We start from the raw sequence: 17,692 nt of genomic DNA on the forward strand, positions 1-17,692 counted from the left end.
TTTTATCAAAATCGTAGATCCTGATCAACTTTTGAGCGATTTCCGATAACCGGAAGTGGTAATTTTTATACTTTGAATTTTTCAAAAGCCTATACTTTGAGTACTATATCAGATAGATAAATGAAATTTCACATGTAAGTAAATGATCTAATTCTCTGCCTTCTATCAAATTTTGAGTAATTTCCGTTGACCGGAAGTACTAATTTACGCTATTTTCGATTTCTCAAAAAACGCATGTAAATTTATAAAGTACTAATAATATTGCGCACTATTTTGTTTTGGCGTTCGCTTGGTGCGCAATTCTTTTTTCTATGAGATTCTATTCTATTTTTAATAAAAGTTTAAGTAATTAAAAATCATGTCTATATTTCCAGTTATATAAGAATATTCGAGAAAGTTTAGGGGAGATCACTCCCGGTTTATTACCATCACAACTAGACACGTCGTGTGGTAGTTTCAATCGGCTGGGGTCGCCGTTTGCAAAACATAACCTGAGCCCGTCCAAGGAAAACCTTGAGGGCAGTCAGGAAACCTTTGTAGACTTGTGTATACAAGCGACTCCTTCATTTTTAGCAGCTTTAAAAAAGGTTGAGTGACACGATATTATTGGATGGTGTCGGTCTGACTGATACATTGTGGTTGGGGAAAGTACCGGGGCGGGCTTGTGAAACATCATTGATGTGGGTCACACATCAAATAACTACGCCCCCCCCCCCCAAACTGTGGTAATACCCGCGCCGCCCCTCCCCCATCAGTTCAACACCCGACCCCCGGAAAGCAATAATGTAATAAACTCTTGTCTTTCTGGAGATCACTAGGCCCTGTGACAAATATCGATTTATTGGCTACTGGTAGTCTGGGGCCCAATGAAACCAACACACTGTCTTCTATACAATAAAACCCAAACCCAATGTCTTCTATACAATAAAACCCAAACCCACTTTCTTCTGTAAACCCCAACCCACTGTCTTCTATACAATAAAACCCCCACACACTGTCTTCTATACAATAAAACCCAACCCACTGTCTTCTATACAATAAAACCCAACCCACTGTCTTCTATACAACAAAACCCAAACCACTGTCTTCCATAAAGCCCAACCCACTGTCTAAAACCCAACTCACTGTCTTCTATAAAGCCCAACCCACTGTCTTCTATAAAGCCCAACCCACTGTCTTCTATAAAGCCCAACCCACTGTCTTCTATAAAGCCCAACCCACTGTCTTCCATAAAGCCCAACCCACTGTCTTCTATAAAGCCCAACCCTATGTCCTATAAAGCCCAACCGTCTTCTATAAAGCCTCAACCTTAATCAACCTTAAACCACTTTCTAGTATACACAAAGTCCCAACCCACTTTCGTGAATTCTCCAAAAACGAACCACTTTCTTCAAACTAGTTTTTCGAAACAAACCAAATTTGTATTTCTTCTTTTTGGTAGACAAGTGGTTAAAAAAGAAAGAAATTGTTACTTTGTTGTTTCTTAAAAACAAAAATTGATGGAATACCCTGGAGCAAGACCGAATTTAGATTTGATGAGGCCCCAAGATGCTTGAGATAATAGGGGCCATCACGTGGTCGCATGTTGTATTTCGGCTACAACGTGTCCCAAAGGGGTCCCAAACAATCAAAATGCTAAAAAGGATATAAAGGATGCCAAACAATCGTTAGCAAATTTGGTTTTTTATTTAAGGTTTATTTATTTATTTGTTACGTATATTTTGGATATTTTTCTTTCGTTTCAGAATGGCTGGGGGGGGGGGGGGGCGAATAAACGTGGGTGGGGGGGCGGGGGGAGGTCCATAGCCATAACTTAGTATGTATGTAGATACTGACGACTCTCATAGTGATGTTAGGAAATATCACATTTTGTGGCATGAAGTTTTATACGTACATGAGATCAAATGGACACCTGATACTTGTTAATGCCTTAGCGTGGGTGTCGTGTAGGTTGCACAATGCCCAGCCGCCTGACGTATAAGCAGCACTCTGCCCAGGCATCATACGTGTAAGAAGTACAATGCCCAGCCACTCACTTGTGGGCACTTAGTGGGCAGCACAATGCTCAGCCCTCGCAGATACAATACAATACAATCAGCCATTTTTCTCAACACTATTGTTTCTTTCATGCATTTTTTTCGGGGTGAGTGGGAGAGATAATATATACTTTAATTAGTGTCTTCGCCCCCCCACCCCCCTCCTCACACCCCAGTTTCAAGTACCCTCGGGAGAAAAATGTCGGAAACACTGTTCATCCCACACACTTCACGTGATGAGTTTAGGCGTCACGACGACCTAAAGAATTTTCTCGAACATTTTCCGGACCCCTTGCATCCTGTTAACGAGTCACAACGAGCCTGTAACTCCGCGAGTAAGGTTGAGGTATTCGGACATCGTACCCTGGCTGGATGGCGTGGCCCAACACACCACATTCTACATCAGCGTGGAATCGTTTGGGTCACAACACCGGCAAGTACGCGTTCCGGGGCTTAGAGTAGCTTACTTTTTAAAACAAATACAGTCTGAATACCACTGTAAGAGCAGGCTCAGCTTCCTGCTCTGGCTTGTTGAAGTCGGGTGAGCCAGGGTTTACCACAGTATGGTCGATTCGAGGAGGGGGATGCCATTAAAACTCACAGGATGTGTTTGGCCACTTGTGTCTAAGAGGAGTTATCTTCTAGTTTCTCTTGTGTGTTGTACAATACTTCTTGTGCTAGTTTTTCTTGGGTGTTGTTTTGCCACCGCATTTAAGGTGTGAAGAAATCTGGAAACACTACTCGCCTCCGATCACTTATATCTGTTATCTCCCCTTTTGTTGATAAAAATGCCTAATACTTTAAAACCTGTCACGCCGAGACTAGTGCTGACGTCACAGGTCACCCTGACCCACACCTGTCTGGTTTCCTCCTAAACCAATTTGACCAAAGTAGTTTGGGTTGCATTACAAGAGATCAACCCTACCCACCCCTCACGGGCTTCGTATGACTAGTCTGACCTTAACGGATGTGATGTTTATCAAATACCTTTCCCACACTTGATAAAATATTGAAAACAAGAAAACGTAGACAATTTCAAATAAAACTTTATTACAACTTCTTTGTACACAGGAGGGGGCTTGGGTGGTGTCTGAGGCCTTTTAAATGTGGTGTGTCCATGTTTATGGTTGCATGAGTGTGGTGTGTCAGTGGCTTAGTCTAATGTGGTCTCTACTGTCTTGTTTGTCAAGAGAGTAACCCAAGAATGTGTTGTGGTTCAGAGGACAGGTAGGTGTGAGATGTTAGTGTGTGGTGATGTATTGTGGTGAGGTCATTGCGTAGTAAGGACAGTGCTTGGTGAGGTCAGTGTGTGGTGAAGTCACTGTGGTGGGGTCAGTGTGTGGTGAGGTCAGTGTGTAGTGGGGTCAGTGTGTGGTGGGGTCAGTGTGTGGTGAAGTCAGTGTGTGGTGAGGTCAGTGTGAGGTGGACATGTGAATACAAAGTGAGAAAACAAAGAGTGGTGGTGAAAACAAAGATGATCACAGAAAACAAAGAATTTAATCTGCTGCCTGCTAAGTAGGGTTAAACCTATACCCCCCCCCAACATTGTGGTTGTCTTATTGCTTCAATGTGGGGTGATCCACTAGGACCACAATAAATGTGGGGCACTAGAGACATAAGTGGGACAGAATCAAACAAGCCCTCCATTCTGTGTAACGGGTATTGGTTATCTACAAACTTCCCTTATATGGGATCTACAATTCCCCTTCCCCTCTATGTGGGACCTACAAACCCCCCCCCCCCCTCCCTCAATGTGGGACCTACAATTCACCCCCCCTCCCCTGTATGTGGGACCTACAAACCCCCCCCCCCCCCTCCCTCTATGTGGGACCTACAATCCACCCCTCCCTGTATGTGGGACCTACAACCCCCCCCCCTCCCCTGTATGTGGGGTACCAATGTTGTGACTGAGTGGAATGGATCTGTGGCAGTACAGAAAGTTGCTGCTAGAGAAGAACCAGACGATTGCATGAGCTACATATACACAAGCCTCCAGTGATCTGGCACTAAAGAAAAAGATGAGCAGAAAGACAATGAAGCAGAATAGAGAATAATGGAGGTACATATTTGCAGAAACTCATGTTCATAGAATAGATCTGAAATCAAGCAATGATTTTTAACTTACTTTTTTTACATTAATTATTTAATCAAAGTAATATTTAATTCTAATTATTTTACAAAAACACTTCTTCAAGATTTTGATCCATTCAAATAAAGTGGAATAAATACAATATAACTACACAGTGGATACATAATATGTGTACATACATTGGATTCTTGTCAGAAGTGTAACAATCAAAAAGTGACTCAACAATGAAAAAATACTTGCAATAAAAATAAGCTGATCTGAAAACAAAAGCAAAAGGCTGAACAATATTTGAAAATATGAATAGTAAAAATTGAGGACATTTCATATGCATATACTTATTGCATAATCCAAGCTCAAGTGAAGACAGTTACAAGCATGAGATTCACAAGCAGACACCAGGTAGGCTACTGTTGTACCAACAAAACAGTTTTGTTACCAGTATGGGTTAGCTCCAGTTGATATGATAACACTAACTTAACAGTTTCAAGTCTCAATTCATAAGTGGGTTTGGGTTTTTCAAGGGAGGTTACTCACTAATATGTTTTATTGATAAACTTGTCTCCCCTGTCAATTGCTAAGATATCAGAAATAGGACAATTTGTACAATTTTTTATCCTATGTTACATACACATTTACAAAAATATTGTGTTATATTGGACTACATAATAAAAATTTTCAGAAAAAGTAAAAATATAAACTTCAGAGTACCACGTACCTCCTAGATTAGATAAAAATCACAGTACTATCTATAGTAGGACATTCTCTAGTTACTTGCGACCAGAATCCTGTAGCAGGAATCTAGTATGATAATACTGTCAAATCAAACACCAGTCAATGAACTAAAGCTTAAATTGGGCAGCCATTCAAGTTGTTAGACTGACTTTAAACTGCCAAACAAAATGAACCTAGTTTGAACTTTTGGTTAACAATATTTTCAACTGTGATAAAAATTACTGCCATCAAGCTCCATCTTGCTAGAACCTAGCTTGTATGGTCATCAACAGATTCACTCAACTTAGGTTTTTTACAGGTCATCAACAGATTCACTCAACTTAGGTTTTTTACTGGTCATAGCTGTGTCTTCTTCAGTCGAGAGTTTTCTCTTGGAGTTAAGGCCTGTCTGCTTATCAAGGCCAGTTGGGACAATTGTCTGCTTATCAAGGCCAGTTGGGACAATTGTCTGCTTATCAAGGCCAGTTGGGACAATTGTCTGCTTATCAAGGCCAGTTGGGACAATTGTCTGCTTATCAAGGCCAGTTGGGACAATTGTCTGCTTATCAAGGCCAGTTGGGACAATTGTCTGCTTATCAAGGCTAGTTGGGACAATTGTCTGCTTATCAAGGCCAGTTGGGACAATTGTCTGCTTATCAAGGCCAGTTGGGACAATTGTCTGCTTATCAAGGCCAGTTGGGACAATTGTCTGCTTATCAAGGCCAGTTGAGATCAGAGTTTGGTTTTCACCATCAATGGAAGTGACACCAACTGGAGTGTCACCTTCAATGGAAGTGACACCAACTGAAGTGTCACCATCAATGGAAGTGACGCCAACTGGAGCATGACTGTCATTCTGTGCCAAGTCGTTAGGTAGAATGGAACTTGTTTCAGTGGGCTGAGGTCCCAACGTATCACTTGGTATAACAGTGAGCTTAGGTCCCAACGTATCACTGGGTATAGCAGTGGGCTGAGGTCCCAACCCCAACGTATCACTTGGTATAGCAGTGGGCTGAGGTCCCAACCCCAACGTATCACTTGGTATAGTAGTGTGCTGAGGTCCCAACCCCAACGTATCACTTGGTATAGCAGTGGGCTGAGGTCCCAATGTATCACTTGGTACAGCCTCTCCTGACTCTGCACTGACCAACTCTAACACAACATGCTTGTGGACTACATTGTCTTTTTCTATACCAACATTATTTGATGGCTTGACCAGTTGACTCATTTGATTCTCATCAATTTTTTTGGAATCAGATGTCTGACTGATTTGATTCCCATCAATTTTCTTGGAATCAGATGTGTCACACCTCCCTAACTCTCCTTTTGTTGTATCAGTAGACTTTGTTGAAACATCAAGCTTTAGTTTTTTCTCATTCCTGTGTTTACTTTCTGAACCATTGTGTTTCCTGCTTGATTTACCATCTATTTTGGTACCATCTGCTTTAGTACTTGGCTGACCATCTGCTTTAGTACTTGGCTGACCATCTACTTTAGTACTTGGCTGACCATCTACTTTAGTACTTGGCTGACCATCTATTTTAGTACTTGGCTGACCATCTACTTTAGTACTTGGCTGACCATCTATTTTAGTACTTGGCTGACCATCTACTTTAGTACTTGGCTGACCATCTACTTTAGTACTTGGCTGACCATCTATTTTAGTACTTGGCTGACCATCTACTTTAGTACTTGGCTGACCATCTATTTTAGTACTTGGCTGACCATCTATTTTAGTACTTGGCTGACCATCTACTTTAGTACTTGGCTGACCATCTACTTTGGATGAAACAAGTTTGTCACTGCTAGCCTTGTGATTTGAGTGCCCATCTCTGCTGCTGTAGTTGACCAACTTGGCTCTCTCATCCTTGCTACTGCCCTTAGACTTGAGCTCTTTGCTTGTTTTCACATGCTCGTGTTTGGAGCTTAGCTTGGACGAGTCTTCTCTGTTACTGAGGGTGGAGCTTTTCACATCTTTACGGCTGATGCTTTTTTCATCCTTTCTACTGCTAAGTTTCTCATCCTTACATCTGCTTTTATCATCTTTCTTGCTACTACTTTTTTCATCCTTACTGCTGCTTTTGTCATTTCTACTGCTATTACTTTTGCTTGGTTTGAGCAAATTATCTCTACTACTGAGTGTATGTGTTAACTCATCCTTACTGACGCCATTCTTCTCCTTTCGGCTGCTACTTTTATCAACTTTACTGGTACTTTTATCATCCTTACTGCTGCTTTTATCATCCTTACTGCTGCTTTTATCATCCTTACTGCTTTTAACATCCTTACTGCTTTTATCATCCTTACTGCTTTTATCATCCTTACTGCTTTTAACATCCTTACTGCTTTTATCATCCTTACTGCTTTTATCATCCTTACTGCTGCTTTTATCATCCTTACTGCTTTTATCATCCTTACTGCTGCTTTTATCAACTTTACAGCTACTTTTATCATCCTTACTGCTGCTTTTATAATCTTTATTGCTATTTTTATCATCCTTGCTACTATTTTTATCATCCTTGCTACTATTTTTATCATCCTTATTTTTAGCAGCTTTGTGTGGCTTGTGTGGTTTGGCTGTGTGTTCATTAGTTTTGTCCCCACTACCACCAGCTCTAGAGCTTTCATTAGCTGGAGCTGCCTTATGACTTGATTTCACCGGGTCCTTAACCTTTTCAACAACTTGTTTACCAGTCTGACTTGACCTTTCACCTTCAGCTGATACCTTAGTATCCATTTTTTTATGGTTCTCTTTCTCAGAGCCGGCTTTTGATTGTGGCTTGTCAACTTTATTGTGTGATGTTTCTTTACTGTCAACTTTGTTGTGTGATGTTTCTCTAATGTCAACTTTGATGTGTGATGTTTCTTTACTGTCAACTTTGATGTGTGATGTTTCTCTACTGTCAACTTTGATGTGTGATGTTTCTCTACTGTCAACTTTGATGTGTGATGTTTCTTTACTGTCAACTTTGATGTGTGATGTTTCTCTACTGTCAACTTTGATGTGTGATGTTTCTCTACCCTTGTCCCCCAACTGAGGTACTTTCTGTTTATCCTTGCTTGACTTGTCTGAATGTTTCTGTTTTTGGGGAGATTTGAAAACTTCAGTCATAGCTGATTCAGGGTTGGCTAGTTTAGCCGGAGACTTGGTAAGAGCAGAGGGGTGAGCGGCACTTCGTTGTTCCTTAGAAGGTGAAACTAAGTTTTTCACTAGTGTAGAGCCCTCTATTCTATGATCTAAATTAGAGTCATCTGGTGTATCACAGGTTTCATTCTTATTGACAGCTTCACATTCAAATAGGTGTTTATAGTAAATTTTTAATCTGAAATAAATAAAAAATGTAATCAGTCTAAACTTAGTGTGTATACAATCTTAGAAAATAAACTAACTATAAGCCAATAATTTAATCCATACTACAAGTAATAAATGACATTGGTCAATGCACATGCAGATCATGTTAAATTTTAGAAGGTTAAGATTTATTAATAAGATGTCAATATTAGATTTGTTTGGTGAACAACAAATGAACATCTTAAAAATCAAAATAACAATATACTCGTTTTTTTAAAATTAAGAGCTGAATTGCATAAAATACACCCTTATTCTATATTATGCCATTAATTTTATTAAAAAAAAAAATAAAAAAGTTTGAATCTTTAAGAATTCTGTTTAAAAAAATAAGTTATCTTGTTCATTTCCAAAGTGACTTTTTGTTGACTGAAGAATGACTCAAATGACAAATAAATTTAAAAGCTACTCACCTGATATGCCATGCGATGCTTGTGACAGCAGAAACAGATCTAAATTGGTGAATAACATTTCTAGGAATAAAATAAATATCATTGTCTCGTAAGGCAATACGTGCATAACGAATCCCATCTCTGCGCAGCTGGTTCAATTTAGCTTCTTCAACCCAAGCAATGCACTGAAAAAAGGTTCAATAACTAAAGTTAAATAAGAAAAATTTAAAGAAAAAGATACAGAATCTAAAACATGATGTTGGTGAGCTTGATGAAGATAAGTAAAGGGCCACAACCTGTGAGACAGGGGGTTCATGTAAATCCAACTGCAACAAGTCAGTGAGCTGAGCAAAATCTCCAGGGTGAAAGCACACAACATCTTTCACAATTCTTCCTTCTGGTGGGTTATATTCCTCACTGGAATGGAGTTTTTAATTCATTAAATACAAAACAAATTACTGAGAAGCTGATGAATGAATCCTGCTGTAGTAGACTTACTTGTCTCCCCTTTTATAAACAGCTTTCAACATGCCCACTGCGGCGGTTGTACGGCGCTCAGGTCCATGGTCCACATGATCTGCATGACATCTTGTACGATCTTCAAAGAGGAACTCACGGGGTTCAGAAGCTCGAGGTAAATAATGGAGGTTTTTTAATTCATTGGCTCCGCTGGAGATATTAACAGGCAACATTCAGAGCAGGTAGAGCAAGGTGCTATGGTAAACAACAAATTTTTGTAACAAGTTCAAGATTATTTATTTAAACGAGGTTATAGTACAGTGACAGTATAATTTATCTATATTATAAATTACATATTTTGTTTTTGTACTGTTTTTCAATTATAACTATACCATCAATAAAAAAAATAATTATAAGTAACAAAAAGCAAAAATTGACAGGAGCAGTTCCACACTTGTTCCATTTATATTACAAGTTCTCACAGTTAAGCCTATAATGTTTATTACTCAGTTTACTGGATTTGTTTTCTCAGAACAGTCAAGCCCAGCACTTGGGAAACAAGGTGCGATCACACAAAAGATGGAGCAATTAATTTCTACTCACCGCTTCCTTTTAGTAGGAGATTTGGGCAGCTCAGCAGGGGGGATCATCTGTTCTCCTGGCCGGGTCCACAAAATAGGACCATCATCACTTTCTTTACGAGATTCCATTTTCTCCTTAGAGAAGCGGCCCCATGGTGTGACAGCTCTAATGAAAGGATCAGACTCCAGCTCATCCAGAAAGTCAGGGAAAAAATCCCCAACTTCCTCATTTACTGTTCCTACAAGACTTATCTGATCCAACCCTCCACCACGAAACACCCCACCCTTGTAGGTTTGATCAATCTGGGAGTGAAAAAAAAAACAAATTTTACAAATGTTATCATTCACAATGTCTATCAACAGTTTAAAAATACAATTATGTTTATTCAAAAGTAAAACAAAAATTAAACATATAACAAAAAAATTGATAAATAATTAACAATTCCAAAAAAATTTTAGCAAGTTGGGATCAGCAAATATTCACAGCAAAACATCAAATTATTTACTAACGGCATATGTAGTGTGCTTAAAAGAACACTTGACTTTTAAAGTCAAAAAAATGTCAACAGGTTTTCACTGACAAAAATAACATGTCTAAAATTTGTGTAATCTGATTTAAAAATGGTGTTTCACTAGTATACTCTACAAGATGCTGAAAGTTATGATTTTAATGTGTAGTTCATCTTGTCCTACCACAAATATAATGCTACGACAAAAAAAAATAATCCCTCTATTGTTTTCTACTTACTTGTTCTCTAAATTTCTCTATAGTTGTTGTTTCAATATCTGACTTTCCCTTGTTCCCAGTTTTCACAGTTAGATTAGGGAAATGTTCGACTAAATAATCCAGGAAGTCAGGCATTGGTTTAGCTGCCCCATGAACTATCCCCATCACAAACCTACTTTCTCCCTCCATCACTTCACCAAACACCAAATCAAAATAGTGATCCACAAACTGCTCCATGGTGGCACTATCCATGTCTGCAAGCTCATCATGGTAAGCGTGAAGAACAAAAGCCCCCCCATTTGTATACCTTTCAATGTGGATATATTTCCTAAACTGTGGCTTTATAATGTCTTGAAAATAGGATGAATTCATATTTAACCTATATAAACTCTCCATATAATTCATTTGGCATTGTGGTTTGGTGGGCTCAGAAGTTAACTCTGTAGGATCTGTTTGCACTCCTCTGTTTACTCTGGACTTGGATGATCTTGAAGATGAATGTTTAAGATCTTTGTTGACACTTTTAGATGATGAATGAGAGGATGATCTAGCAGGCGAAGGCTGTTCTTTACTTTGCTGTGATTTGTGCCTGTCACTGTGGTGAGAATGTGAACTTGATTTACTTACACTAGTTGATGATGATGATGAATGGGATTTGGTTGTACTTGATGATGAAACCGTAGGTTTTTCTTTTGATGAATGATGCTTGTTGGGTGAAGGAACAGGTTTTTCTCTAGACGTTTTGGTTGATGCGTCAGAAACAGAAGACACAGATGATGATAGGGCTACAGGTTTTTTAATGTCACCTTTCTTGTTATCTATGCTATTGCTAGTTACAGTATTAGATTTACATCCTGATTCTGGTTTCACCTTTTTTACATTTTTTATATCACAATTTACATCAGCAGTATAATTAGGCTGTAAGTTATCCTGTAGTTCTTTAGATTTAGCCCCACAAGCATCAAAAGAAACAGTGTGCTGATCTGCATCAAGTGAACTACTTTTCCCAAGATTACTGTCTTTGGGAGTTTCAGAACTACTGGTACTGTCACCCAGTTCTGTTTTCACCTCAGTTATATGATCACAATTAATTAAGGACTTGTCATCAAGAGTTTTAACAATTGATTCTAAATAAACCATTTTTTGATCAAGATTGATCACTACATTGGTAGAGGCTTGATCAGTCTCTTCAAGGCAAACATGTGTGTGGCTTTGCTCCTCAGGGCCTGTATGATTGTGTAAAGTATCTAAACATACAGGTACAGCAGCTGGGACAGTGTTTATTGCTTTTTGATATTCTACTATGTTGGTATTCAAAGAACTATTATTTACTAAAGAATGATCATCTGCATATGAATTATTTGTAATAAACTTAACAGGTCCTAATTCAGGAATATTTGTAGCCCCTGAAACATCATTATTTACACCATGGTTTAAACTGTCATTAGCTTCCTTAGCTGTTGAATGGGATTTGGATTTCAAAGCTGCTTTCAGAGGATCCCGTATTACTATTTTCAAAGGCGAAATCTGTAGTAGTTCTCGCTCTCCATCCAAATTATCACCGGTACTTTCATGCTTCTTGCTTGAGTGCTTCTTATGTTGAGAAGACAAAGTATGACTATGGTGTCGATGATGGCGATGGTGTTTTTGGTTATGGTTGGCTGTGGCATCTGAGACTTCTCGTTCTGCAAGGACTTCATTGTTGATGGGTAGTGACCCAGACAGCAAGCAACTCTCACTTAATGCAGTAATCTCTTCTTTTTGGGCAACTACTAAAGAGAAGATTAAATGTTTTAAAAGTGAGCACACTTTAAATCATACATTTAAAATAATTTAAATTGGTTCCTGAGAGCCAACATAGATTCTGATAGATTTTTCATTAACTACAGGAAGAATGGATAATTACCATACTGCTAGTTACTTTGTAATAATCACTTTTTAATATCCAAGAATGCTACACAAGACAGCAACTACACCAATGCTATTTACCATTGTTTGCTAATATGTTACCCTGACAAAAAAAAATCATCCAATGCAGTAATGTATTGTCCTGAAATTTATATTACCGCAGACAACAGCTTTTTATTGTAAATAACGTTTTGTCTACAATCCTCATACTTTACTTTTCTTTAGCTGACATTGTGATGTTTATAATACTACATAGAAATATGTTTTTGAAAGCTTTGTTAGCAATATTTTTGAAGAATTAGATTTTGATATTTTGTAACCCAATATTACTTTACACTGATTTTTACTTAATTATTACTGAATAAAGTGAAGAAAAGTAAACTGCCAATTGCTCACTTAAATGACATCTTGAAAATGGTTTAAAGCTTCTAACAATAACAATTATTTTATTTTAGGAAGAATTTTTTATTTTATAACTTGTATTTTACATCAGTGTAACAGTTTTTTTTTAAATTAAGCAGTCTAAAAAGTGTCTTAGGGATAACTTTAAAACTAATATAAGTTTTTTTGGATAAAACTTCAATATGATTTGTCGTATACTAATTTAGCAGTGATTATGTAGTGGATTTCATGAATTACATCTTTGTGACATCAGTCAAATTGACTTAGATAATCAATTCCTAAATCATAATTTTAAATAGATTTTTATAAACTATAAACTGCACTGTGATGGCTTAAGCTGTTGTTTAGATAGTCATTTCTTCTTCTTCTGTGTTCTTAATTTTAGAAAGAGATTCTTTTCAACACAAATAAGTATACGTGTCAACTTGTTTTTTGCGTCATATACACCTCTGACTTGGATTTCAGCCTGCTTTTCTTTTTGGATTTGCTTCCATAGCCTTTGTCCAACCAAGAACAAACTAAAAGGCAGCAGCTGTTTGATTTTGGAGTTGTCTCTCCTAGATGAGTTGCTATCCCCAACTGTCGAGCCTTATCTGCCCGAAGGTTCAAACTTGAGACTTTTCAGTTTAGTGACCATGAGCTATACCAACTTGACCACGCTCACCCCTACTAATGGAATTAATTTAGTTATATTTTGTGTCATTATTATTAAGCCTTCAATACTGTTAATTAAATATCGAATATGCAGATGTTCATGTGGCTTAAATTAAGTCTCTATTAGATTACTCTTTGAATTAGGCAGGAAACAGATTCAACCCTCAAGCATCTACTTTTAGGGTCGATTTTCGCCAATTTTCAAAGTAACAATTATTGACATATTATATATCAATTTTGTTGCTTAACAATCGAGGAATTCAAAAATATAAAAATTAATAGCACTAGACATTTACATCACGTTCAAAATGTAGATTAACCACACTCACTCAACTGAGATTTTTTTTTTACATCTAAATGTAGTGAGGTCTAAAAATACACGAAATTCACAAAATTAACAATATAATTACACAGAAATGTCACTTAGGCATACATTTATTTGTAATTATGTCAAACTTTACAAAATATACCAGTTTATAGCTTATTTCTATAATTATTCTTGAGAAAAAAAAACGACCGCCCTCCCCTTTAAAATTCTGGCTTTTAGAAACACTCTGAGGAAGAAAAAAATAACAGAGTTAAATATAGAAGGTCTATATAAAAAAACATAATTAATAAAATATGTCTATATGCCAATTTTTAATATAGTTGCAGCATTTACATGGCTAATTATAATTGTTTAGTACTTAAAACATTAATTTAAAGTTACGACTCTCTGTGGCGTCTTTCAAGTGTAATGTCAGTGTAGGTGAACAGGGTGTTAGGGCCTGATACGATTTCATTAGAATTGGTAATGAACAGAATGTATAATTAGAACTGGCATATAAAAACAATGTTGATAATAGATGCAGTTGTTTTAATGCTACTTATAATAGATCAAAATGACAAACATAATTAAAACCTAAGAATCTGGAAGCGCTGACCTCATTTTACTGACACGGTTGTAAGTAGATCTAGATCTAAAAAATAGATCTAGATTTACGTAATTTTGAAAATACGCTAGATCTAGATGCAAAATCACTTTTAAAAACTGAAGTTAGTGATTAGATCTAGCTCTATAATGAAATTGAAATCAACAACTGATATGTAAGTATCTTTTGATTTTAAAAAAAAATACGCTTAGTTCTAAGAAGAAAAAAATTCTATTGTGTACTCGATCCCTATCCCAAAACGTGCCAGCCATATCGCATGCGTAGTCAGCTACTCAGCTGCTTATCAAAACGATGAATTTTAAAATTATATAATAAAAGTAGGTCACCCTAAAAAAAAGAGTAAAATGGCTCCCGTTTTCACGACAGTCGTCACTCGATTCATAATTTACAGAGTTATAAAGTTCTACTTTCTTTTGGCTATAGATTTAAAGAAATATTAATTTGTTATTTCTCATGCGTTCCAACAATTGTACCTAATTTTAATAAACATTGGATTAGTAAGGACTCGATTCTTTTTAGAATTAGCCCTCGACACTATACAGACTATTGCGAAGAAACAGACTCGCGCGAATGTCGTGCGTAGGCTGGTTCAGTGGGCGAAGATTAGAACCCAATCAGACGGAAAATTTTTACTTTGAAATAATTACATTATCAATTAATTTCGATTTAAAACAAATGGCTTAAAGTCAAAAGTAAACTAAAATTGAAAAACTTTGTTATTCGCAGTGTACTCAAGATTCTCGTGTTTTAAAGATAAGTCTAGTTTTACTACGCGTGCGTGCATGGTGCGAATATCGATTTTCCCCGACAGAAAATCATAAACATTTTTTTTTAAAGTATCTACGGCAAAATAATACTTATATTTTACAGAATTAAATACATTTAACTAAACTGTTATTTAAATACATGCCTCGGAGGAAAAAAATACAATTTTATATCCGTAAAAAATTAACTGAAATCCCCGCTTTCAACGACGCCGATGTGTCGTAATTATGGCCATTCACTTTGTTCAAATTAAAGTAAAAAACACATTCAAATATACTTTTTTTTACTTTCATAATTTACAGCAATCATTTCTAATGAAAAATCCATAAAAATAATAGTTATTTTTACAAAATATTATTTCTTACCTTATTAGTGCAGTACACGTACTTTTCCAAGTAGATCCATTCCGTCTAGATTTGCATACTTCGCATCCTTCGCCGCGGCACAAAATGTCATAAAAAACGTATTCCACAAAAATGTTGCTAACGAAGCTTGTAAAAACATAGCTCTATTTATTAGTATAAACAAAATCCCCGACCGATGTCTGGTTAGAAAGTTTATGAACGGCGAAGATCGAATATGCATTTTGCGGTACTAATCTGTTTCCTGCCATTAGTGTTTACTGTTGCAACTACAGTAAATATTTTTAAACCCTAGGCCAAATGTTTTTAATTTTTTTTAAAAAAAAAAAGCCTATTTGTTACAAATAAAATAAAGGGGGACCTATTTTCTACATTAATCATAGAAATTAGGCTAGTTAAATAAATTATTTGTAGGCCTATCATGAGATTACTTCATTGAAAAGTGTTTGTTTTTTTCTGAGTTGGGCGCGGGGGTTGACCTTTTGATTTTTTTCATATAAATCTTATAAATAATATTCTTGCAATATTAATTTCTTAAAATCCTTGCCTAAATGTCGATATTTGTTTCAATAGCAAAGTAGACAATAAGTGCGCCTAAATTCTAAAAGACTGTTGGCAGCTGGAACTACTGAACTGTTTTCTGCGCTAGTCACCGTATGACTAGATCTACTTACTTAGGCCCTACTACTTAGTTAAAATTCAAATAAAACATTTTAGGGCTTTAGGGGCCAATTATTTTAAACAGAAGACTAGTTTCAAGTCTAATCTAACTAAAGTGAAACCGAGTGATACTGTTAACTTTCAAAACGTAAGAATTTTAGATAGATCTATATCTAGAATTCTAGATCTAGAACTTACCAGAGTACTTGTCAGAATTAATATTAAAATCTGCTGAAGATTCCGGATAAATTAATTTTGAATTATTTACGGGTGATTTTGTTCTCGGAGAAACGCTTTTTCTTCCTGGTGAAATGGGTAAAATGTCTGCATCTGTTGGAGAAGTAAATCTGTTATCTTTTCCATTTTCATAATCATCAACATATCCAGAACTTGATAATCTTCGATAATCATGATGTATCCGCTTTCGTTTACCATCGGGACTTTGTGTATCCCCAGTCGGTGAGGTAGTAAAAAATGTATTGTTACCGTTGTGTTGGTAGTGGTTTTGAGGGATGTGAAGTTTTAAACGCTTTGAACCAGTGTCAGAGAACAATTCATAATCATCATCGTTAGCTTCAGGTTGGAAAAAATATGTTTTATGACCCTGCTCCACTCCTACGTGACAAAAGACATGTTCGGGTTCACCCAACTTGGAGTCTGCTGCAGGCATGTTCTGCTGTAAATTTTCACCACAACTCGTATTAAAATCACTTTCAACACCTACATTATTCACTTCTTCTGAAGAATCGGGATTATTAAAACTATTTGCATTGCCAATCACAGAGCTTAATTTTGACATTTTTAAATGTTCATGGGAATTTTCAACGTTTTGTAAACAAATTTTTTGATCGTCGGCCATTTTTGTTAAGCCTGCCAATGGTGGTTCAATGTAAACGTAATAAAAGATATATTTTGATTGGCCATGGAGCGAAATCGACCAAGGAATCCCCGAAATTGAACCAATGATATCAATCGTAAGTTTTTAACAACTTCAAACGAATAATAATGGTACGCATGCGCGTGAACTTGTTAATATTATTATTTTCATAGTTAATTAAAAATATGGAAGTAACATGGAGGCGCTACGAATGAAAACAAATCAATCATTTGCAATATTTATTTTTACAACACCAGTAGGCGTAGGGAGCATCAATATAAAAATAAAAAACAAGCTAAAAGTTTAGACACCCTTTGGCAAAGCGCTTCTACTTTAGATGTCCATACAAAATTAACGTATCTCTTAAAAATTACTTCCACAATACGATATTAAATATTAATTCAATAACATTACATCATCTTTTCCCTTTTTGATTTTTGTGCCTAGACACAGGGCCGCCACAAAAAGCTCCCTCCGCTTGTGCTGTCTCCGGCAATTTTCCTTGCAGTTCCCCCCCCCCCCCCCCAACAGTCCTGCCACAGCCAGATGCTTACCCCCGTAGTACGACTCCACATCTCCTTTGACCTTCTCTGTTTCTTTTTCTGTGAGGCGTCCATCTACTATAGATAATCCAGATTAATTCTTAAGACTTCTTTTTTTTTGCGATCATTTCAAAATCTACTTCTATTTCCATCTATCTTATCAATAAGATTTAGGCGCCTCGTATTGTGTATAGACCTAGATCTAAATAAAATTTGCTAATAATACTAATAAACAAATAAGTAAGC

General features: G+C 36.8%; 1 protein-coding gene and 1 long non-coding RNA gene across 3 annotated transcripts; both read right to left on the reverse strand.

Annotated features, from left to right (window-relative positions):
* Positions 1–3,889: 3,889 nt before the first annotated feature.
* On the reverse strand, positions 3,890–16,933 carry LOC131948060 (uncharacterized). 2 transcript variants are annotated; one of them, XM_059309544.1, is made up of 7 exons: positions 16,226–16,933; positions 10,366–12,113; positions 9,640–9,920; positions 9,076–9,246; positions 8,874–8,994; positions 8,599–8,762; positions 3,890–8,159 (listed from the first exon to the last, which is right to left on the reverse strand). In XM_059309544.1, exons 1-7 carry the CDS (start codon positions 16,884–16,886, stop codon positions 5,150–5,152), a joined length of 6,156 nt encoding a protein of 2,051 aa, XP_059165527.1. In that variant the 5' UTR covers positions 16,887–16,933; the 3' UTR covers positions 3,890–5,149. The 2 variants fall into 2 exon arrangements, with proteins under 2 accessions (XP_059165527.1, XP_059165526.1); XM_059309543.1 differs by having other exon boundaries at positions 10,366–12,116.
* LOC131948067 (uncharacterized) lies at positions 13,493–15,590 on the reverse strand. The gene is made up of 2 exons (XR_009387961.1): positions 15,371–15,590; positions 13,493–13,862 (listed from the first exon to the last, which is right to left on the reverse strand). It is a non-coding gene; the product is annotated as an uncharacterized LOC131948067 (long non-coding RNA).
* Positions 16,934–17,692: the final 759 nt, after the last annotated feature.

This window comes from Physella acuta, unplaced genomic scaffold (assembly GCF_028476545.2).
Source record: "Physella acuta isolate Inbredline_101_S28 unplaced genomic scaffold, ASM2847654v3 ptg000622l, whole genome shotgun sequence".
Lineage (NCBI taxonomy): Eukaryota > Metazoa > Mollusca > Gastropoda > Physidae > Physella > Physella acuta.

What these genes read in the sequence shown, in the direction of transcription:
- LOC131948060 (XM_059309543.1), bottom strand. Translation starts at nt 16,886, where the DNA reads ATGGCCGACGATCAAAAAATTTGTTTACAAAACGTTGAAAATTCCCAT. An exon ending in TAATTCTGACAAGTACTCTG is followed by an intron (nt 12,117 to 16,225) that starts GTAAGTTCTAGA and finishes TCTTCTCTTTAG; the next exon opens with TAGTTGCCCAAAAAGAAGAG. An exon ending in TCTCCTACTAAAAGGAAGCG is followed by an intron (nt 9,247 to 9,639) that starts GTGAGTAGAAAT and finishes TAATATCTCCAG; the next exon opens with CGGAGCCAATGAATTAAAAA.